Below are 23,377 nucleotides of genomic sequence, written 5' to 3' on the forward strand. Positions count from 1 at the left end.
CTCTACTTTTTTGTTGTTTTTGTTTTTGTTTTTCAAGGCAGGTTCTCACTGTAGCCCAGGCTGACCTGGAATTCACTATGGAGTCTCAGGGTGGCCTCAGACTCATGGCGATCATCCTACCTCTGCCTCCCGAGTGCTGGGATTAAAGGCGTGCACCGCCATTGGCTCTGATTTTTGTTTTGTTTTGTTTTCTGAGGAAATATTGTGTGCAGTGATATATGCAGTGGTGGTGATAGGAAGACAATGACCTTCTGAGGAAGGTATTCAGTTTCTGTGCACTAACTAGCCAGACCAGAGAGGCTCACCCATAGCCAACTGTGGCAAAACATACCACAGGGAAATGAAAAATTGTGGAAAACCAAAGTCAGAATATAGTTGAAAGAGGTGGTTTCATTTTAAAATCTTTAACATAGTAACACTCTCAGAATACTACTGCAGTGTTGGTCTTTTTGGTTTTTCAAGGTAGGGTCTCTAGCCCAGGCTGACCTGGAATTCACTCTGTATTCTCAGGGTGCCCTCGAACTCACTGCGATCCCCCTACCTCTGCCTCCTGAGTGCTGAGATTAAAGGTGTGCACCACCACACCCAGCTTTAATGCTTATTTTAGAGAACTAGCCAACAGCAGGTAAGTAGTCCTTGAAATTGAGAACTGGTGATTGTGTTGGTGACACCATTTTCACCAGCGTTCATTCTGAAGACTGTCTTCCCTGCTCTTCTCTGGGTTGTAGAAGTTGTACTTCATGCAGGGTGTTAACTTTGGAGCTCTTTGAGATGAAGCCAGCTTTTCTCAACAGAGCTCTTAGATGGGACATTAGTCAAGTCTAATTCAACTTATTTTCTTACCAATACATGTTCTACAGATAATGAGATTGACCGTAATTAATATGGACTAGAGTGTCAGCATTTTCAGCAAGTTTCTGCCTACTGTGTAATAAATAGGTTGCTGCCTCAGCCTGAAGCAGGTTTCCCTGCACACAGCTTGCCACCAAAATACTCCATTGTTTCTAAGGAATTACCACTAATCTTGTTTTTAGATCTACTTTTTAAAAAAATATACAGCCATGTTAGAAGCTGCAGAGCTCATTAAATCTCATATTTACAAATGAAATAATAGGATTTGTTTCAAAATAATGTAAGGAGAGAAAGTAAGGTTGGATGAGTAATGGCTGTTGGGGCTGATGGTGCTATGTAAGGGTTTATTGAATTATTTTGTATATATTTCACCTTACCCATTGTTTTTAAGATTCCTGATAAACTTCAAACTTTCTGACTACAACTTCATAAGGCAATGTTAAGATTGTATCTACTACTGAGAACTGTACTACAGAACAATGCATGTGGTGCACATGAACATAAGATATTTAGTGTGAAGACAAAGCGTCAGGCTGGATATTGCTACGTTTCAGAAAGACAGTTTAACTTAAATGACTGGTTCTCGTTGCAGGTCAGAGACTTTCAATATTTCAGTATGCTTATGGCTGTGCAGAAGCTTTTGACGTCTAAATGCTTCTTGCCAATTCATGGAATCCTGTGCTTTTGAAGTCCTTTTCAGAAAATGGTTGTTAGATGCATATATCTGGAAGTGTTTGGCTTCTGTTTTCCTCAAGGTCTTGCATTAAGGTTTGTAATCAATTTGCATTGATTTTTGTGTAAGTTAAAAGAGATAAGGATCTAGTATCATTCTACGTAAGGAACTGGGTCCTCTATTCCATTGGTCCATGTGTCTTTGTACCAGTACATAGTGTTGGTTTCAGTGACATGACTGTGGTATATTTTGAGGTTGGGTACTGAAGTCTCTCACCATTGATCCTTCTGTTAAGGATTACTTTAGCCATTCAAAGTTTATTTTGCCTCCCCTATGAAATTTAGGTTTCCTGTTTGTAGTTCTGTGAAGAATGACATTAGAATTTTCATGATGGTTGTGTTGAGTCTGTAGGTCACTTTTTTTTTTCTTTTTTGGTTTTTTTGAGGTAGGGTCTTACTCTGGCCCAGGCTGACCTGGAATTCACTATGAAGTCTCAGGGTGGCCTTGAACTCACAACGATCCTCCTACCTCTGTCTCCCAAGTGCTGGGATTAAAGGCATGCGCCACCATGCCCGGCTGTAGGTCAGTTTTGGTAATAGCAATTTTTACAATATTCTGTCAGCATGACAAGTCAATTTTTTTAGTTTCTTTGTTTTTTTTTTTTCTCTCCTATTTTGAAGTTCTTATTGTAAAGGTCTTTTATCCCCATGATTAATGTCATTCCTTTTTAATTTGTTTTTTTTTGGTGGTGGTGTTTTTGTTTATAGTTACTGTGAAAGATGTTTTTTCCTGATTTCTTTCTCTGCAAGTTTATTATTAGGGGAGAATAGAAAAACTACTGATGTTTGTATGTTGTTCTTGTATCCTGAAACTTTGCTGAAAATGTTTATCAGATCTAAGCGTTTTTTAGGGGGAGTCTTCATGGATGAATGTCCAGACTATAAATAACTCAAAAATAAATACCCACAAACTTCCAAGTCAAAAGAAGAAACACAGGTGACCAACAATCTAAGAAAGTGTGCGGCCATGAAGAAAATGTACATTACAACTACACCTCAGTCAGAATGGTGACTATTAAGGAAACAAATGACAAAAGATACTGATTAGAGTGTGGGAAAAGACTCCTTATTTGCTGTTGATAGGTGTGTAAACTTGTGCAACCATTGTGGAAATCAATATAGAATCCCCCCCCCACAAAAAAAACTTCAAGGTTCTGTAGATTATTTTGTAAACAAAATCTTATTTTGAAATACAACATTTATAGATCAATGTCATTGACATTTCTGTATACATATTTTAAATAAAAAGTACAGCTGACAAAAGAGCATAAATAGGGTAATGACAAAAGTGACCAAAGTATTTTTGCAACATTGCCCAAAATACTGTACTATGTCAGGACACAACCAATTTTTCTAGCAAAAGCCTTGGTTATATGCAACAAGAAGGGGGGGTGAAAAGCTTGAACAGAAAGAAGAGTCCTGATGTATGTCTGCATTTTTGAAGTCACTTGAGATAAGACTTCCATATTGTTGACACTGATAACTTACGTGCACACATGCGCTGGTATTGACACCACACTTGACAGTCAGTAGTCACCAGAACAAAAGGAACCCCTCTTCATGCTTTTGACAGTCAGAGTTGTCTGGTGGGCAGGGAGGGGGGAGGGAATAAGCATGTATCAAGCACCTGTTGCATACTTCGTATATATAGTTATTCCTTGGTGGTGGCCCCAAGTCCACTAATGCTCAGTCAAGTCCCTTATGTAAAGGTAGTAATGATATTTGCATATGTCATGCATGTTCTTTCATGCACTGTGTCATCACATGCATAATATGTTATGTAAGTGCTATGGGAATACTTAGCACTGTCCCTAGGAATAATGAAGAAAAAGGTTCAGTACAGTGCCAATTTTTTTTTAAACATCTATCTGAGATTGGTTGAATCTTTGGATGTGGAACCCACAGATCCAAGGACCAAGTGTATTTCAGGAGACAGAGTTACTGTGAGGCAAGTGCAGAATTTCTCACCCCACAGAACATGTTATAACTACAATTGTATCCAACAATAGAATGTGGTATTAATATTTTGGCATGATAGGGATATAAATACAAATTAGAGTGAGTAGAGTGAGAATTATCTTGATCCAGACAGCTTAACACAGAGTCCAAACAATTTTACATGAAAACATTTAAATGTGGTTGCAGGGGGTATACAATGTGAAAGGAATTAATGATAGATTTTTATTTTGAGAGAAAGAAAGGAGAATGGGCATGCCAGGGCCTTCAGCTGCTGTGAACCAACTCCAGACACATGTGCTCCCTTGTTGTGCATGCGTGACATTGCACACTTGCATCGTGTGTCTATGTGGGACCTGGAGATTCACACAAGTTCTTAGGCTTTGCAGGCAAACACCTTAACTGCTAAGCCATCTCTCCAGTCCAGTTTTCCTTTTTCTAATCTGAGGTAGTCAAAAATAAAGGAAGAGGACTGACATAGTGAATAGAAGTGCTGTTAACCTGGACACCAAGTCCTGTGTTACCACAGGAAGCTAGACAGCAGTCGTCATGGAGATTGTTTTGTTTGTACATCTTGCCTGTGAGGTTCTGTCTCTGCACCAAGAGTTCTCTTTACAGTGTTCATGCACTACAAATTCCTGTTTCACAGCAAGTCTAAAGTTTGATTTGGTCTCAAACATTTGCAATTGTTTTTATTAAATACAACAAACACACTGACAACTTAGGTTCTAGTAAATTTCTTGTGGCATTGATCCACACACTTGTTCTGCCCCTGGGATGAAGGCCAAATTTTATTTTATTTTTTCCCGAGGTAGGGTCTCACTCTGGCCCAGGCTGACCTGGAATTCACTATGTAGTGTCTGGTTGGCCTTGAACTCACAGCCATCCTCCTACCTCTGCCTCCCGAGTGATGGGATTAAAGGCTTGCATCACCATGCCCAGCAAAGGCCAATTTTAACGGAGATGTTTTCTCCCTAAAAACTGATATAAGAGGACAGGGTCTGAGTAATGAGTCTGAGGCCCATTAGATGTCAAGGGCACATGTACTGGATAATGAATGAATAGCAAGAAGGAAAGCGTGCTCCCAGATCCCGCCATTTCTACGCGAAGCCTGCAGTAAGAGGATGGTGAGTTGCTCAGTTCTGGACATTGGTCAAGCACACAATCATGGTCATAGAATTCACTTCTGCAGTTAGTGACAGTCTTGGGATTAAGGATCTGGACTTGTGGTTTTGGCATGGTGCTAGCTATGTTTCCCTGAGCACCTGTAGTGTATGAACTGGGTTAGTTCTGACTAATGGTAGTGTTTACCTTGACCTAAAAGGATCATTGAGGACAAGCTGATGTTCTCACCCGGGGAGTTGAGAGAAGCATGGGGGTATTGCCATTTGCATTTTATACTCAGAACAATGCTGCGGCATGGGTGGATCTGTGGCAAGGCTGTCTTTGTCTCCACACACAAGTGAAGCCAACTGGGACACATAATTCAAACTACTTTGTTCAGCAGGGATTTCTCCCAGGGAATTTGTGTAGTCTTTCTCTAGAACATTCAGCAAATTGTTAGGCGAGGTCAGTAGTTCCAGGTGGTATGGTGGGTCTCTGGGGGGTACTGAGATATGACCGCAGGAGCCACAGTCAGAAGCTGGCTGATTATAAGTAAAGTTCTCGAAACAGATGCAGGGCCCAGGGCCAGAGGAACCCTCTGTTGGCAGGAGGCGAAGGTAGGCAAGCTTAGTTGGTGCATTTTCTGCGTGCAATTTCCCAGTGCCTCCACCCTGTGTCTTGGTGCCTTCTGACTTATTGATAATTTCAAGAGCATCTGGAATACAGTCTTTGACACTCATGATTGTTAGGGGAGGCTTCTCCTGCAAAGGACACAGAAACATGTAACCACATATGTAACTGTCCATGTAAATGTGAGGAACACTGGAGTTTTCATGTTTCTTCCTGGGTATGGTGGTGGTGCAAACGAACTGATTTACCAGGACAGAGAAATAAAAACACTCATCACTTTTTTTTTTTTTTTTTTTTTTTTTGGTCTCTGATAGTGACAAAACCTAGGTCCTTACCTGTGCTAGGCAAGTGCTCTGCTACAGGGCTGTACCCTGGCCCTTCCCATCACTTGTCTCGTGGCTCTGCAGAAGCAGCCCGAACTTGTTATATTTTCCTACAGAGATCTAGGAAAGTATGACCAATACAGCCCTAAACCTGTATTTATTTATTAGTGTATTTCATGTTTTATTTGTTGGCGACATCTCACTGTGTAATCCTGGCTGGCTGGAGCTCACAATGGAGACCAAGCTGACTTCAATCTCACAGAGGCCACCTGCCCTAGTGCTGGGATTACAGGTGTGAACCACCGCACGTATCTTAACAGGTATGTGCTCCTCATACAAGTCCACACATTTACCTTGGATTTTATCAGTGACCGGATGCTGCTCTTGTAGGGGTCTGGGATGTCAGGATAGCACTTTTCCTTCACCCTAACAAAACAATGAGAGAACCAGACTGAATTGCACCAATTAATGGAATGGTTAAGAGTGAGTCAGATTCCTGGGTTCTAATGCTTGACTTGTCTGCTGTGCTGCAAGTTACTTAACTCTTTCTTGCTTTAATTCTCTCATTGATTCAATGGAAATCATTCTAGTTCTTGCAGTATCAATGTACATTATTACATGGCTTGTTCTGGATAAAGCACGATATAGAATGGTTCTGAGGGCTGGAGAGACGGCTTAGTGGTTAAGGCGTTTGCCTATAAAGCCCAAGGACCCAGGTTCGATTCCCCAGGACCCACATGAGCCAGATGCACAAGGAGCGCATGCACCTGGAGTTTGTTTACAGTGGCTAGAGGCCCTAGTGTGCCCATTCTCTCTCTCTCTTCTCTTTCTCTGTCAAATAAATAAATAAAGATAAAAATATTTAAAATAGGATGGTTCCAAGCACAAGGTGAGATAGAAAGATTAGCTTAGGCTATTGAACAACTTTTCCTAAGTCTTTGAAATGATTATTGTTTGTTTTCCTCATCTAATAACCTGGAAGGCTAAGTTTTCAAATAAATTACAATCTCACTTCCTTTGTCCTTTTCCTATTTAGAACTTTTTCTCATATTGCTCCATCTCATTCCAATTTTAAAAGAGTGTTCTCTGACTCATGGGTAAAACCTTCCTCTCCCACTTACCACTGACTTTTCCAGTAGCACAGGCCCAGGAGGAACAAGACACACATGGTCATGGACAGTATGATCTGTAACAGCATGTAGGCTGAAGAGAGGAAAAGAAAAGAGGGACGGAGAGATGGCTTAGTGGTGAAAGTGCTTGCCTGGGAAGCAAAAAAAAAAAAACAAAACATGAGTTGGGGCTGGAGGGATGGCTTAAGGGTTAAGGCACTTGCCTGCAAAGCCAAAGGACCCAGGTTCGATTCCCCAGTACCCATATGACCCAGATGCACAAGGTGGCACATGCATCTAGAGTTTGCTTGCATTGTCTGTCTCTCAACAACAACAACAACAAAAATAAAAACATGAGTTGGACCATCATTAAATCAGGGACTTCCTGAATCCAGTATGCCTTTTAAATCAGAAACATGGTACCCGGTGTCCACATACAGAAACAGATGTTTCAGTGGGATAGACACTCTGCAAGGCCTCCAAACATCCCATCTTGACTCCAGGCTCAGCGGGGTCCCCAGTGTGACCATCGCGTCCCCACAACTAAGCCGTTAGTGAAGGCCTTGAGTCCAGGAAAGCAGGAAGCTTCCAGCAGGATTTCACACCTGTTTGTTTTTCCTTCCGCCAGGCCCCTCTTCTGAGTCCTTCCTGGAAGACCTTTTCTAGCCCAAGGTCCATGCTCCTTCCCTCAACTTCTTGTGGGGATTTACCATGGCAATAGCTTTCCTCACGGAAAGCTTTCTACTTTCACTTTCTACTGTGCTATTTTATCTCTTCCATTTTTCTAGCTGGATGCATTTAGAAAAGACCCAGTCCGCCATCATACCCTTTCCCCACTTGAAGCACAAACACCGAACTGGTATGTAGTTGCCCGATCATCGGCTCTAACTGTCCCAAGAGGATCTGGAGAAAGGTCACTGTGCAGCCCAGCAAGTCAGCCCGAAGGAAGACAGGCGGAGATCATCCCTCCACCACCACCACTCCAGAGCCTGCTCCAGGCAGAAGCCTGTAGCTCTTATGATGTCAATGCTCAAATATGTGATCTGTCAAGTGACTCTAAGACTGAGTTACAGAGAAGGGCATTAGGAGGGTTCCACACCATAGTCACATCGTCAGTCAGACTAATGCCATTTCCACCTAAGTTTTGGAGTGCAGTCCTGAGTAACGTGTATGTGTGTGTATGTGTGTAAGAAAGTGGCAGAGGGGAAGGGGTAGGAGAAGGAGAGAAGGTTAAAATTCCTGATGTAGAGTTGGAGAGATGGCTTAACAGTTAAGGCATTTGCCTGCAAAGCCAAAAGACCCAGGTTCAATTCCCCAGGACCCATGTAAGCCAGATGCACAAGGGAGCACACGTGTCTGGGGTTCATTTGCAGTGGCTGATGGCCCTGGCGTGCCCATTCTCTCTCTCTCTCTCTCTCCCCCCCTCTTTCTCTGTTAAATAAATAAATAAAATACTTTAAAAAATGATAGAAAAAAATTCCTGATGTAGGGCTGGAGAGATGGCTTAACAGTTAAGGCACTTGCCTGCAGCCTAAGAACTCATGTTCAAATCTCCAGGTCCCATGTAAGCCAGATGCACAGTGACACAGGTGCATAATGTCACTCATGTGCACATGGAGGTGCATGCATCTGGAGTTCGGTTTGCAGCAGCTGAAGGCCCTAGCATGCCCATTCTTTCTTTCTCCTCCTCTCTCTCTCCTCTTGGCCTTTTCTGTCTCTCTTCCCCTCTCTCTCCCTCCTTCCCTCCCTCAAAAAAAAAAAAAAAAATTCCTGATGTAGACAACGGTAAGGGCCACAGTGCCGTAAGTTCCAGTGTCTCAGGAACTCACTGCTAAGGAAACAGATTGGATCTGGAGAAACTCACTGTGAGTATCTGGAGTTCTGATCGTCATGAAAGCTCCAATAGGGCTCTCGCCCGCACTAGTATACGAAGTAACGAAGCACTCATACAAGGTTTCTGGCTTCAGTTTGTCCACAAAGATTGTCTTTTGTTTAGGGTTTTTGATATCATACTTGCAGCATTCCAATCTACCTGTGATTCAAAAACAATACGGTTTTCAAAAAAACAATCCTTATTAAGAATATGGGCTGGGGGCTGGAGAGATGGCTAAGCAGTTAAGGAGCTTGCCTGCAAAGCCTAATCACCTGGGTTTGATTCCCTAGTATCCATGTAAAGCCAGATGTACAAAGTAGGGACACACATGTGAAGTTTGTATTCAGTGGAGGGAGGCCCTGGCGTGCTCATTCTTCTGTCTCTCTCTCTTCTCTGTGTCTTTTCTCTGCTTGCAAATAAATACCTGTTTTTTTTTTGTTTTTTGTTTTTTTTAAGAATACAGTGCTGGAAAGATGGCTTTGCAGTTAAGGTGCTTGCCTATAAAGCCTAAGGAACCAGGTTTGATTCCCCAGTACCCATATAAGCCAGATGCACATGGTGGCACAGGCGTCTGGAGTTCATTTGCAGTGGCTGGATGCCCTGTCATGTCTATTCTCTCTTTCTATCTCTCTCCCTCTCTCTTTCTCTCTGCCTCTTTCTCTCAAATAAATAAATATAAATCTTTTTTTTTTTTTTAAGAACATGGTAAACAGCACAATCAGCATTTTCCACCACTCTCAGTACAATGGGGGAACATTCAAGACAGCACAATAAAAAAAGGGATGTTGGTGATGCAGATAGAATTTATCAGGGATAGTGAGAGCTTGCAAGAGAATTAAAACTGAATTCAAGGACTAGAGATGTGATAAACTGCTGGTCTAATATGTATGAGGCCCTGAGTTCAATCCCCAGCACTGCACAAACAGTTCAGTAAAAATAAATAATAAGCAAATAGTGGTAACATTTGACAGAGCCAAAGGAAAAAGCCCAAGAAAGTTTCCTAAGTGGCAGTATTTTTCACTGGGTGTGGCCAGGCTAGCATTGTTTTTGAAGCGAATTAAAATAGGAGTCCCTACTTTCATGTTCAGCCTTGGCATTTGTTTAAGATACCTTTTGATCCTAAAATAGAAGTGCAGGAAGAGCCTCCACCCTGGCCTCAGAGTCACCCTATAGGTGCCTTCCCCCTATGCTGAAGATGTAACCCAGGACCTCCCTTCTCAGTGTGTCTGGTGCTGAGCTGCTGAGAGTCTAAGGGAACAAATGAGTGTCACCTTTAAGAACCACCTCTTCCCATTCTTGCGGACACTGTGCGTCCTTGGATTTCACATAGACGTGGTACCCTTCTATGAAACCAGGCTGGGACTCGGTGGCGTACGTCGTCCAGTTCAGAACGAAGGAATGCGAGGTCGGGTTACTCAGGATCACATCTGGACTCTTCAGAGGAGCTGGGAAGTCGCAGTAAGGAAGTCAGGATTTGGCAAAGGTGTCAGGACAGTTAAGTACAGAAACGCAGAAGCATGCCCACCCTGGAGACTGAGGACTTGCAAAGCTTGATCTGCTTCCCTAGAGGTTCGGGGCGGAGAGCTGGGCAGGAGTGGAGTGATTAGCTTGCTCATACCTTTCACAAATGAAGTCATAAATGTGCAGACAGATGAAGGAATTTTGTACAAAATCATACAGAGGGGGCAAAAAAAAAAAAAAAAGGGAGGATGACTTGATTCTGATCTTGAAGTCCAAATGGTATTTTTAGCTAGAGAATCCACAGTTGTGTTCAAAGAGGCAGGAAAGATTGGGGGGGGGGATCCCACTTCCCAGCCTGAGGCAAGGCAGTTATCCAAGTGTCATCAAAAGAGTGTGGGACTCTCAGGGGCTTTTTCCTGGATCTGTGTTCTCACACATACACTTATGCACACTTGGTCTCTGCCCACAGACACACCTGCCTCTCTCAGAGCCTGCTGTGAAGTGGCCCAAATGAAGACGCTTGGAGTTGATTTGATCTGTGAGAGGCATCAAAGGCCTAGCTGCTCAGCTTAGTGCTGGAAGGAGGGAACTGAGCACACCCGTGGGAAGAGAGAACACCCCCACACTGCTGTGGGACAGAGGTAAAAATGTATAGGGGACAATTTCACACCATGTCTGAAAAGTGTTAAACACTCTGAGAGAAAAGAAAATGAAAAATGCATTTCCTAAGGTCAAACCTTTTGACACAGGTTCAGCCCCAGGAGTTCATTTCAAAACCATTATCCTAGGCTGAAGAGATGACTTAGTGGTTAAGGCGCTTGCCTGCAAAGCCAAAGGACCCAGGTTGGATTCCCTAGGACCCACATAAGTCAGATGTTCAAGGTGGCGCATGCGTCTGGAGTTCATTTGCAGTGGCTGGAGGCCCTAGCATGCCCATTTTCTCTCTGTACCTGCCTCTTTCTCTGTCTCTCTCTCATTCTCAAACAAATATTTTTTTAAAATTATCCAAGGATTAGAGAAATGATTCAGTGGTTTAGAGTGCTTCTCACACAGAGTAAGGGCCTGAGACAGGCTGAGTTCAATTCCTCAGCACCCACATGAACAACCGGACCTGGCTACACCTGTCTGTAACCCCAGTCCTATGAGGAGCACAGACCAAAGACTGACCAGAGCTCACAAAAAGAGCAAGTTCTATGGGCTGGAGAGATGGCTTAGTGGTTAAGCGCTTGCCTGTGAAGCCCAAGGACCCCAGTTCGAGGCTCAATTCCCCAGGACCCACGTTAGCCAGATGCACAAAGGGGTGCATGCATCTGGGGTTCGTTTGCAGTGGCTGGAGGCCCTGGCGCTCCCATTCTCTCTCTCCCTCCCTCCCTCTCCCTCTTTCTCTATCACTCTCAAATAAATAAACTAATTAGTTAAAAAATAAATAAACACAACAAGAACAAGCTCTAGAAACAGTAAGAGACTCTATCTCAAGGAACAAATCTGGGGGAACACACAGTGTTCTCTGGGCTCCAAATGCATACACAAGGAACACATGCATTTGTACACACTCATGCATACACCACATAACACAACACACATGCACATAGCAAAAAAAATATTATCCTGGATATGGAACAAGACATAGCTGGAATGAAAATTATTTACACTGGGCCTAAGGGTATGGATAAAGGAAGAAAAAGACTTGGCACCTACAACTATAAGATGCTTAATGATGAATTTCACGGTTTAATCAATGAAAATCTTTGTGGTTATTTGAAATGGTCCAGTAACAGGTGGCTTGAAATGAGCATACAGTGAGGCACTTTTCAGTCATGAAAGTGGCATGGTTAAATAACAGTGATATCATTTGAAATAGTAGTTTAGGGCTGGAGAGACAGCTCAGAGGTTAAGGCATTTGTCTGCAAAGACAAACAGCCCGGGTTATAGTCCCCAGCACCCACATACAGCCAGATGCACAAAGTGGCACATGCATCTGTAGTTCATTTGCAGTGGCTAGAGGCCCTGGTATACCCATTCTCTCTCTCTTTCCTTGTAAATAAATTAAAAAATATTTTTAAAAATGGAAAGAAAAATATCTGTAAAAACCTAGCAGTTTGGGCTGGAGAGATGGCTCAGTGGTTAAGCGCTTGCTTGTGAAGCCTAAGGACCCCGGTTCGAGGCTCGGTTCCCCAGGTCCCACGTTAGCCAGATGCACAAGGGGGCGCACGCGTCTGGAGTTCGTTTGCAGAGGCTGGAAGCCCTGGCGCACCCATTCTCTCTCTCTCCCTCTATCTGTCTTTCTCTCTGTGTCTGTCGCTCTCAATTAAATAAATAAATAAATAAAACCCAGCAGTTTATAATCTATGTAGAATGAGATGCCATTTTTGTTTCAAAGTATGTATGCATATTGAGAAAGGAATATCAGAATATTAGAACAAACTAACTGGATATTTGCCTACAGATGTTAAAACTACCAATGATTTCATCTTCTTTTGTATAAAATGTTATAAATCACCTTTAATGGAAAATAAATAGGACTATGAAAATTAGGTCAAGGGATGAAATCTTCCTAAACTCAAAGATAGGGCTCTGTGGATAGTTCTGGAAAGATCTTCACAGTGGGCGTGTCAAATGCCTTCAACTTACCCAGTTCTTGGATATACCCTACATTTTTTTGTATTAAATGAGCAATCCTGTGTGCAGATATCTCATATACCCTGAAGTTGTACCGGACCCCTTTCTTAAAAGCATCTAGAAAAGAAAAGTCAGAAGATTTGTTAATAACAAAGAATGACATCCTTTTCAATTCTGAAAGGAAAAGAATAAACAATGAATGGATGTTCCCCTAATAATTCCCTTCTCAGGATTTTTCAGGTTTTACTCTACTAACTTCCCTCCTTCCACTAAGCCTCCCAATCTTGTGTGTATCAAACATTTGACCCTGTGCTGTTCTCTCCAACAAAGCCTACAGGCACGGTCATCTGCGGTGTCCTCAACATTCATGTGTGTACCACGGAGCGCAAATTAGAACACACACATCCAGCCACTCAGTATTTGCCATTGACTAAACAGTACTTGCCTCCTCTCTCCCTGCATCCACCTCCATAGTTGCTCTCACCTGTACATCTGCAATCTGCCTGCAAAAGCCATGGGGCCACAGAATATGGCAGGGCCCTGCACCACATTTTAGGCTTGGCAATTCCTATACCTTTCCCTCAGCCCAGTAGATGACATATGCCACTTGCATAAGCCACCAGACTTGAGCTCCTCTGCCTTTGTGAAAACCCCAATCTTCAGGTTATAAACCCAGGGTGGGAGGTGAAAGTCCAAGTTCTACAGGGTTTGCCTAGGCTCCAAACATCTCCCGAGACCACGCCTTTCTCTGCTTGTCACCACAACCACTGCGATGTGCCTGTAATTTAGACGATTGTGTTGATCAAAATCATCAAAGCTTATCTGGGTCAACAGACTCCACTGAAGTAGATCAGAGCTCAGGACACATGGCAATAACAAATCTGTACGCCAAGCACTCACTTCAAAATTATGAGCATAACACAAGACACCTGTCAGGTAGACCAGAAATCCAAGTTGGACTCGCTTCGGGGGTATGGCGGGATAGTATGGTCGGAGTCCTCCTTACCTGAGCTAATGTTTGTACTCGTGGCATTGGGACCGAGGTTCTTCCACTGCAAATTGCAGTGCTGACCCTGCGAATTTGCACACCAGTCCACAACGTAGCCCACGATGTCTCTAGTTCGGGGTTTCCAAGAAATCATGAACCCTTCCTTTGTGCCGTCAACTCTTTCTGCTTCAACCTCCTCTGCACAGAAACAGAGCAATGCTTCCCATTTAGTTACCTGCGTTTGCTTTACAATTTCTGAAGAAGAAAACAAATAAGCGCTCACAATGTAGGTTTATACTTTAGATAGGAAATGCCTCCGTGAATGCCTTTGTGCTAAAGGACTTGGTCCCTAGAATATGATGGGAAATATACGGGGAAGTGGTGGACCCCCTAAGGTCTTTGTCCTAGTAGGAGGAAGTTAAGTCATTAGGGCTTGCTGTAGACCCTGGCTCCATCCTCTGTCTGTACTTCCTGGACACAGTGAGGTGATCAACACATTGCTCTCCGACACACCCCACAACATGATTGCTTATCTTGTCACAGGCCCAGAGGCAACAAACCAACTAACTATGGATGGAAGCCTTTAGCATCATGAACCAAAGGAAACCTTTACCTCGTACAAGCTGTTTCTTCCAGGTACTTTGTCACAGCAGGAGGAAGCTGGGTAACCCAGCATTTCACACACAGATGAGATCCCAGCACCTTCCATAGATGCCTCCCCGATTCTTAATTCCTGACTTTTACATCACCTCACCCTGACATCTGGAGACCCAGCCAGACCTAGGCACTTAGAATAAAGATCAGCCCACTGTCCCCAGCAGGAAAAGCCCACATCAGAAGTTTATCTTTTATGGGAAGGACCTTTCATCAAGAAGAGATTTGTGAATCTCAGCTAACAAGGAAGCATGTGGAATATACGTAGAGACCATATGACCTGCCAAGCCTAAAGTACTCACTCTCGGCCCTCTATCAAGAAAGTTGACATCTTTGACCTAAAAATGTGGCTGGTAGCCGGGCATGGTGGTGCAGGCCTTTAATCCCAGCACTCGGGAGGCAGAGGTAGGAGGATCGCTGAGAGTTCGAAGCCACCCTGAGACTACATAGTGAATTCCAGATCAGCCTGGACTAGAGTAAAACCCTACCTGGGGAAAAAAAAAGTGGCTGGTGCTGGAAAACAACTACCTGTTTAAAACATATTAAGCAGGGCTAGAGAGATGGCTTAGCAGTTAAGGAGTTTGCTGGCGAGGCCTAAGAATGCTCGTTCGAATCTCCAGATCCCATGTATAGCCAGACGCAAAAGTGACACAAGCGTGCAATGTTGTACTTGTCCACAAGGGAGCACACTTACCTGGAGTTTGTTCACAGCAGCCTCTGCCTCTTTTACCCCCTCTAACCGCCCCCCAATAATTAAAAATTTAAAGAAAACATATTCATCAGTCTTTTCTCCCAGAATAGTGTTGGCTGACCCTGGAACTAACTGGTCATAGGGGTAGGGAATTGAAGATAGAGAACAAAAGTGGGAAAAAATGCTGGGCGTGGTGGCATGTATTTTTAATCCCAGCACTTGGGAGGCAGAGGTAGGAGGATTGCTGTGAGTTTGAGGCAAGCCTGAGACTATAGAGTGAGTTCCAGGTCAGCCAGGGCTACAGTGAGACCCTACCTCAAAAAAAGTGTGTGGGGGGGGAGGGAAATCAAGGACACACTGAAGTGTAATGGAAAAGGTGTTTGCATAATTTCTGATAGGGGCTGCCATCTTGACGTTTTATATGTATAAGCCACTTTGCTAACTGTGACATTGGTAAGAGGGTGTCATGATTAAAATATGAACTATTAAAAAATATGAAGTTGATGGAGAATGGAATTTCAAAGGGGAAAGTGGGGGGGGAGAGGGAGGGAATTACCATGGGATTTTTTTTATAATCATGGAAAATGTTAATAAACATTAAAAAAAAAAATTAAAAAAACATGAAGTGTTCGGAGCTGGAGGGATGGCTTAGCGGTTGAGGCATTTGCCTGCCAAGCCAAAGGACCCAGGTTTGATTCCCCAGGACCCATGTTAGCCAGATGCACAAGGGGGTGCATGCATCTGGAGTTCATTTGCAATGACTGGAGGCCCTGATGCACTCATTCTCTCTCCTCTCTCTCTCTCCCTCTTTCTCTGTCATGAATAAAATGAATAAAAATAAAATAATAAAAAAATATGAACTATTTGCTGTCAGACACAAGCAGGGCCCTGTGGGTTAAAGCAAACCTAAGCTGTCTGGCCCAAAGGCCCAGGCTATGGAGGGGTCGCGGCAGCCTGAACCTCCGCTGGTTATATGGACTGGCAGGGGAGCTCCTCCCCCCATTCCAGGATCCTCCCCCCAATTCTTTTATTATTATTTTGTTTTGTTTTGTTTTTTTGACATAGGGTTCCACTCTAGCCCAGGCTGACCTGGAATTCACTTTGGAGCCTCGGGGTGGCCTCAAACGCGCTGCAATCCTCCTACCTCTGCCTCCCAGTGCTGGGATGAAAGGCGTGCCCCACTATGCCGGGCCATTCTTGAGGATCACAGTGAGCCTGGACAAAATCTCAAACCCCAGATAGGCAGGAAGTAAGGCCATTCCCGCTCCAAGCATGGGATACCTGGACATTCAGGTAAGACTTAGGCTTTGCCCATAACCCTGTGGCCTTTGGCCAGTTGCCTAGGAAACTCCTTATATGGTATCAGCCAGCACCTTTCACAGCCCCTCCCCCTGTACCATTGCCCACTGCTGGAATGAATGTCCCCATATGCTAATTAGGCATCAGCAATATCCTTGTACATCCAATCCCCTTAGGACCCTCGACTGCTTATAAACCCACTTCCCTGACCATGAACCAAGAGCTGTTCACCAAAACTGTCTCCTGAGAGGGATTCTCACCCGCTCACCTCCACAGTTGCCTGGGACACCTTGGGGAACAGCGGCTGGCCCCAGGACCCAGGAACCCACAATTCACCACATTATTGAAGGCTTCCTCTGGTTGGTGGTGCTATTTGGGGGGAGTGTGGAAACTTTGAGCTCTTGAGACCTAGCTGAAGGGAGTGGGTAAAGTGACTGGGGATAAGGGAGATGCTTCTAGAATCTGTATCTTGCCCTGTCCATCTCTTCCTGCTTCTGGCTTCCATGAGGTGGGCAGCCGCAGGCACACACTCCCAACACTGTGGTGTTCTGTCTCATCTCAGCCCCAAAATAATGGACCCCATCAGCCCCGGGGTGATTCCACTGACACCGTGAGGACTTCGGTGATGAAAAGCTGACTAACCAAAGGGTGATGTGGCTTCCAGAACAATCAGTCCTGACATTCAGCAGGCCACACCTTCACCTCCAGGCAGGAGAATTCCACCAGCGGCCACAGAACTATGCCGAAAACGGATTTGTTTTCTATCTGTAATTCAAAGCTTACTGGAAACCGTGCATCTCATCTGTCAATTCCAACTACAAAGCAACATTAGCATGAAAGATTAAGTATTTTATTATTTATTTATTTATTTGACAGAGGGAAAGAGGCAGAGAGAGAGAGAGAGAGATATTGAGAGACACACAGAGTGAGAGAATGGGTACACCAGGGCCTCCAGCCACGGTAAACAAACTCCAGATGCATGCGCCCCCTTGTGCATCTGGCTTACATGGGTACTGGGAAATTGAACCTAGGTCCTTTGGCTTTGCAGGCAAGTGCCTTAATCACTAAGCCATTTCTCCAGCCCCTACACTATTAATTTTTCTAGGGCATCAAATGGTTAAATATCTGGGGGTAGCCAAAGGAGCATGCAGCCCTAGGTGTAAGGTAAAAGTAACAAAAAGACTTTATATATTTTACTCACATGGCTCCTGTGCTTTCCTCCATCAACAGAACACATCTCCCTCAGAGATTCACATTTTTCATTTTTGCTTATACATACACCCAAACTCTCAGTAAGCATCTTTATTCTTTAACTACGTAGTCTCAAGGCAGCCTCGAACTCACAGCAATCCTCCTACCTCCACCTCTGAGTGCTGGGATTAAAGTAGTGTGCCACCATGCCTGGCTGCATCTGTATTTTTTTTTTTTAACTGTAAATACGATTTGAAGGATGGAGAAAGACAAAAGTATAAGGGATTTTTTTTTTTCAGCTTGGTATGGATTATAATTAACCTTCAGTTACTGTTAGCTTCTCTTTACAGGGACAAACACCTGACCAAAAGCAGCTTGTAGGAGGAAAGGGTTTATTTCAGGCTTACAGACTCAGGGAAACACCACCAATGGCAGAAGAAACTGGCTGTCTTCCATACATCCACGCAGAGAGACCACCAACAGCCAGTACCACAAAACAGCCAGAGCTCGAAACTGCTCTCCATATACCTTATGACTGGACTCAAAGATCCACCCCAGTGACAAGTCTCTGGCCCAGCAGGACTCTGCTCTCTAGACTTGGGTTTTCCAGCTCAGTCTTAATAAATAGCTGAGTCTACAGGGCCATACATTTGAACCACCACACCTTGTTAGTGCCTCTCATAGCACGTACGTGACTTTATGTACTTCTATGATTTAAGGATATGGCAACTTCAAGAAGGCTAGATAGAGCTTCACATGGGGAAGTCTGGGAGTGTGAAGGTGGCCTCAAACTCATGTCGATCCTCCTATCTCTGCCTCCCAAGTGCTTGGATTAAAGGCGTGCGCCACCACACCCAGCGGGACAGTACTTTTACAACACCCTCCGATCTGACCCTCTTCACCAAAACTCAAGCTGAACTTTAATACTTGGTATGACACAACCTTCACAGCCTCATAAAGAGCACGGATGTAACAAGCAAGCACTGAAGGATGTTATGTGTTATGCCAGGTCCATGGGTGATCTCAGGATGCCAACTCCTAATTGCCTTATGCCCATGTATGCACTGTTTTCCAGCATGAGACTTGGAGGTCTACTCTACCCAAACTTCTGTATTGCTCTGTCAAAAAAGGAGATTAGTATCACTATTGATTTTGCACGTGAGGTCGTTCCACTTTGCTTGCTCTTTTCCTGCTAAGAGATTGGCTGGTTAACTATTCCCAGAACTGATTGCACTGTCTACAAATCCTCCTCATGCAGAATGGGTTCTTTCATTCCTCTTCCTCCTCTCCCCTTCCCCTTCCCTCCCTCCTTTCCTCTCTTCCTCCCTTCATTTCTTCTCTTAACAGGGCTTTTCTATAGAGTCATGCTGACCTCAAATTCACAATCCTCCTGCCTCAGCCTCCCAAGTGCCAGGATGACAGTGATGCTCCACCCTGCCTGGCTGCTTCATGGGTTCTTCATAAGTCTGAACAATGAACAGATACTGCTTGCTGCATAGTCAGTGTGATTGGCACCTCATAAGCCACAAAGCGCCGAGACACTAACTCTTTTGGAAAACCGCATTTGCTTGAATGAATTTGACATCATTGCTTTTTTTTTGTTTTCTCTTTTCTTTAAAACTTTTGGGCTGGAGAGATGGTTTAGTGGTTAAGGTGCTTACCTATGAAGCCTGAGGACCCAGGTTTGATTCCCCAGAATCCAAATAAGCACAAGGTGGCACATGCGTCTGAAGTTCTTTTGCAGTGGCTAGAGGCCCTGATATGCCCATTCCTCCCTTCCTCTCTGTCTCTCAAATAAATAAATAAATAAAATATTAAAAATATTTTTAAAACTTTTTTTAAAGGTGTGAGCCACCCCACCTGGCTTATGCTTTTTAATTTAATTTAATTTAATTTATTTATTTATTTGAAAGAGAGAAATAGCCTGGCAGAGAGAGAGAGAGATAGAATGGGTATGAAAGGGCCTTCACCACTGCAAACAAACTCCAGACGCACGTGTCCCTTTGTACATCTGGCTTATGTGGGTCCTGGGTAGTCGAACCTGGGTCCTTTGGCTTTGCAGGCAAGTGCCTTAATTGCTAAGCCATCTCTCTAGCCCTAAAAACTTTTTTTTATCTCTTTAGTTGACAGAGATAGAGAAAGAGGCAGAAAGAGAGGTGAATGAACACGCCACGGCCTCTAGCCACTGCAAGTGCACTCCAGACACATGCACCACTTTCTGCATCTGGCTTACATGGGTCCTAAAGGATCAAACCTGGGTCCTTTGGCTTTGCAGGCAAGTGTCTTAACCACTAAGCCATTTCTCCAGCCCCCTAGAAACTTTTTTGACAGCTTCCATGAGTATTGTCCATAAGCCATGATAATTCCCACCCCAGCCCCCATCAGTCCCCTCTCAATTGAATCCCTTCTTCTTCTTCTTCTTCTTTTTTTTTTTTTTGTTTGTTTTTTTGAGGTAGGGTCCCACTCTAGCTCAGGCTGTCCTGGAATTCACTATGTAGTCTCAGGGTGGCCTCGAACTCATGGCGATCCTCCTACCTCTGCCTCCCAAGTACTGGGATTAAAGGCGTGCACCACCACGCCCGGCTTAATCCCTTCTTTTTATATCATTTATTTATTAAAACGTATCTTATTTATTTATTTTTTAAAATTTTTGGTTTATTTTTATTTATATATTTGAGAGCGACAGAGAGAGAGAGAGAGAAAGAGACAGATAGAAAGAGAGAGAATGGGCGCACCAGGGCCTCCAGCCACTGCAAACGAACTCCAGATGCGTGCGCCCCCTTGTGCATCTGGCTAACGTGGGTCCTGGGGAATCGAACCTCGAACGGGGGTCCTTAGGCTTCACAGGCAAGCGCTTAACCGCTAAGCCATCTCTCCAGCCCCGTATCTTATTTATTTATTTGAGAGAAGGAAATAGAGAAAGAGAATGGGCACACCAGGGCCTCTAGCCACTGCAAACGAACTCCAGACACATGTGCTATCTTGTGCATCTGGCTTACGTGAGTGCTGGGGAATCGAACTCAGGTCCTTAGTTTTTGCAGACAAGCACCTTAACCACTAAGCCAGCTTTGCAGCCCTTATATCATTTCTTAAGTGTGCTGAAGAACCTACGAACAGAAATGTGTGGGGCCACGGCGGAACCTTCTGTCACGTGATAGCACTGTGTCAACCGATATGCCTGGCTGCCAGCCACTGGCTCCTCAAGGTCCTGCTTTTTGTTTGTCCATCACGACATCTTCCTAGAGAATAAAAACCAAACCAACCAGTCCCAACTCACCATTTCCAGAATCTCTGGAGATGCCCATTACCAAAGCAGGTGACGTGCCCTGGCTGTTGGTGAACGTGATCTGGATCAGGTATGAGGACTGGCCCAGGCTCAGCCATGTGCTATTGACTGGAGCCTGCAGGGCATGCTGCTGTACCTCAGAGGAGTTTTCCATATTTTTTACCACTATATTATAGAATGGGAACTTGCCATTGACTCGAGATTTTGATGGTGACTGCAAAACATTGATAATCATGTTAAAATGAGCTTTATTTGAAAGGGACTTTGTAGAATTACTCTTAATAATTTCTGTCCATCTGCTGTCTGACCCTACATATGCCTGTAGGCATACACACATCAAAACACACACACACACACACACACACACACACACACACACACACACACAGAGAGAGAGAGATTGAGAGAAAGAGTTCAATGGATAAATCATTTTTATACCAAGATAGGAACCAGGTATTATAGTCTCACTGCAGGGAGCAGAGAAAAAGATCATTTGAGGATGAGTGTGTCCTGACAGCATGCACTGATTTAGACATCAAGGGGAAGGGAGGCCACAAAAGGAAAAAGACTCATAAGTGGACCCAGCACTACATCCTTGCAGGAGGAGCCTAGATCCTAGCGTCTCCTTTGCCCAGTGATTCACTCGGAGTCCACATTCCCTCTGGTAGAATATCCTGCAGGTCATAGAGCACTTCCTACCCCAGTGGGCCCAGGCTGTGTCCAGCATCTGTTCCTCAGTGCCAGTCTCTCTAGGACAGTCTGTGGCTTGCAATGTGTACCCCTAGACCTGTGGCTTCTGCTTGGGGTGAGGGCAGAACCTGGATGTAGGCCTGGAAGATCCACATGTGGGTACATAAGGATACCTGAAGGTTGTGACAAACTGTAGGTGGGGACAAAGACACCTTGGGCTATGGCCAGGGGCCAACCCTGTCCTGCAACCATGCTTGGTCTAAAATTTCAATCATTCTGAATTCATACCCAGCCTTCCAAGTTGTCAGGAAGTACATTAGGCCAGGCAGAAGGACAACATTTGTAACTTTTATTGTTTTGTTTTTTGTTTCTTTGAGGTAGGGTCTCACTCTAGCTCAGGCTGACCTGGAATTCACTATGTGGTCTCAGGGTGGCCTCGAACTCACAGCGATCCTCCTACCTCTACCTCCGGAGTGCTGGGATTAAAGGCGTGCGCCACCACGCCTGGCTTATTTGTAACTTTTATATATAAGCATTGTACAAATATATATATATTAAAAACATAGTATGTGATTCTCAGTATATAAAGTTAGATTGGACCTAAATAGAGCACAGAGCTTCCTGGCAAATTGAAGTCCAGCACTAGGACATGGGCAGGGAGGGGAACCCTCTGCACCGGAAGCAATGCCATGGGACAAGAAGCAAGGTGATTCCCTGGTGGGAACTGCATTGCAACTCACTGTCACCTCAAGAACCCCAGGGACAGCGAGTCAGACACACCCTACCTTCCAGAACAAGGCCACCTTGCGACGTCCATTCTCTGACGTCACTGTTCTCCAGGCATCGGGGGCCTCCGAGGGAGCTGAAATCAACCAGAGAAAAGTCCCTAGGTCATCGTGTGCATGTCATGCACTACATACTTCCCCCATTTTCTAAGGCCATGGTGATTTCCTGTCTTCCCTGAGGCTTGCTTGTCACCGATCGCTCTCCGAGACATCTACCCTCCTGCCCGCACTGCGCCCTCCTCAGCGCACATAGTACGTGGTTTCAAAGACGCTTCGCTACATCTATTCATTGTAACATATGCACATCTTCACATAAGCAAATAGGAAGGCTTTAGAGTAGATCAGCTGCTGGGCTGGGGAGATGGCTTAGTGGTTAAAGGTGCTTACCTGCAAAACCTATCAGCCCGAGTTCAATTCCCCAAGACCCTCATCATATGGGATGCAAAGTGGTACATACATCTGTGATCCTGCATGCCTGTGACTGGGATGTGGAGCCAAGAGAATCTGGAACTCTTTTGGGCCTGCTACTCTGACATTTGTTTGCAGTCTGGCTTTTTTTTTTTTTTTGCAGCAGCAGCAGCAGCACAGATACCTTGGAATTCTCCTCTGACCTCCACATATGCACCCATACACACAGAAAGAGAGAGAGAAAGATAGAAGAGAAACAGAAAGATGCAGAGAAAGAGAAAGAGAAGAAGGAAAGAAAGGAAGGAAGGAAGGAAGAGGGAAAGGGAAGGGAAAGGAAGGGAAGGGAATAAAAGAGGAAAGGAAAGGAGAAAGAAAAAAGAAGAAAAGAAGGAAGGAAGGAAGGAAGGAAGGGAGGGAGGGAGGGAGGGAGGGAGGGAGGGAGGAAGGAAGGAAGGAAGGAAGGAGAAAAACTAAGGAAAGGAAAGGAAGGAAGGGAGGGAAGGAAAAGGAAAAAAATAAGTTAAAAGTTAAGAAAGAAGGAATGAAGGGAAGGAAAGGGAAGAAAAGAAGGAAGAAAGGAAGGGCTAGAGAGATGGCTTAGCTTGTGAAGTCTAAGGACCCAGGTTCGATTCCCCAGAACCCACATAAGCCAGATGCACACAGTGACACATGTGTCTGGAGTTCATTTGCAGTGGCTGGAGGCCCTGTTATGCCCATTCTTCTCTC

At 44.4% G+C, this 23,377-nt stretch overlaps 1 protein-coding gene across 1 annotated transcript in view; it reads right to left on the bottom strand.

The window, feature by feature from the left end:
• Nucleotides 1–3,884: 3,884 nt before the first annotated feature.
• Nucleotides 3,885–23,377, bottom strand: part of Osmr (oncostatin M receptor) — a 40,713-nt gene continuing 21,220 nt past the window's right edge. Inside the window, 10 exon segments of the mRNA XM_045132155.1 lie at nucleotides 3,885–4,916; nucleotides 4,918–5,405; nucleotides 5,951–6,023; nucleotides 6,719–6,800; nucleotides 8,571–8,738; nucleotides 9,851–10,024; nucleotides 12,672–12,776; nucleotides 13,666–13,845; nucleotides 20,760–20,982; nucleotides 22,244–22,320. Of these exon segments, the coding sequence (XP_044988090.1) occupies nucleotides 4,835–4,916; nucleotides 4,918–5,405; nucleotides 5,951–6,023; nucleotides 6,719–6,800; nucleotides 8,571–8,738; nucleotides 9,851–10,024; nucleotides 12,672–12,776; nucleotides 13,666–13,845; nucleotides 20,760–20,982; nucleotides 22,244–22,320 (1,652 nt within the window). The 3' untranslated portion in view covers nucleotides 3,885–4,834.

The sequence above is a fragment of the Jaculus jaculus genome, chromosome 13 (assembly GCF_020740685.1).
Source record: "Jaculus jaculus isolate mJacJac1 chromosome 13, mJacJac1.mat.Y.cur, whole genome shotgun sequence".
Classification (NCBI taxonomy): domain Eukaryota; kingdom Metazoa; phylum Chordata; class Mammalia; order Rodentia; family Dipodidae; genus Jaculus; species Jaculus jaculus.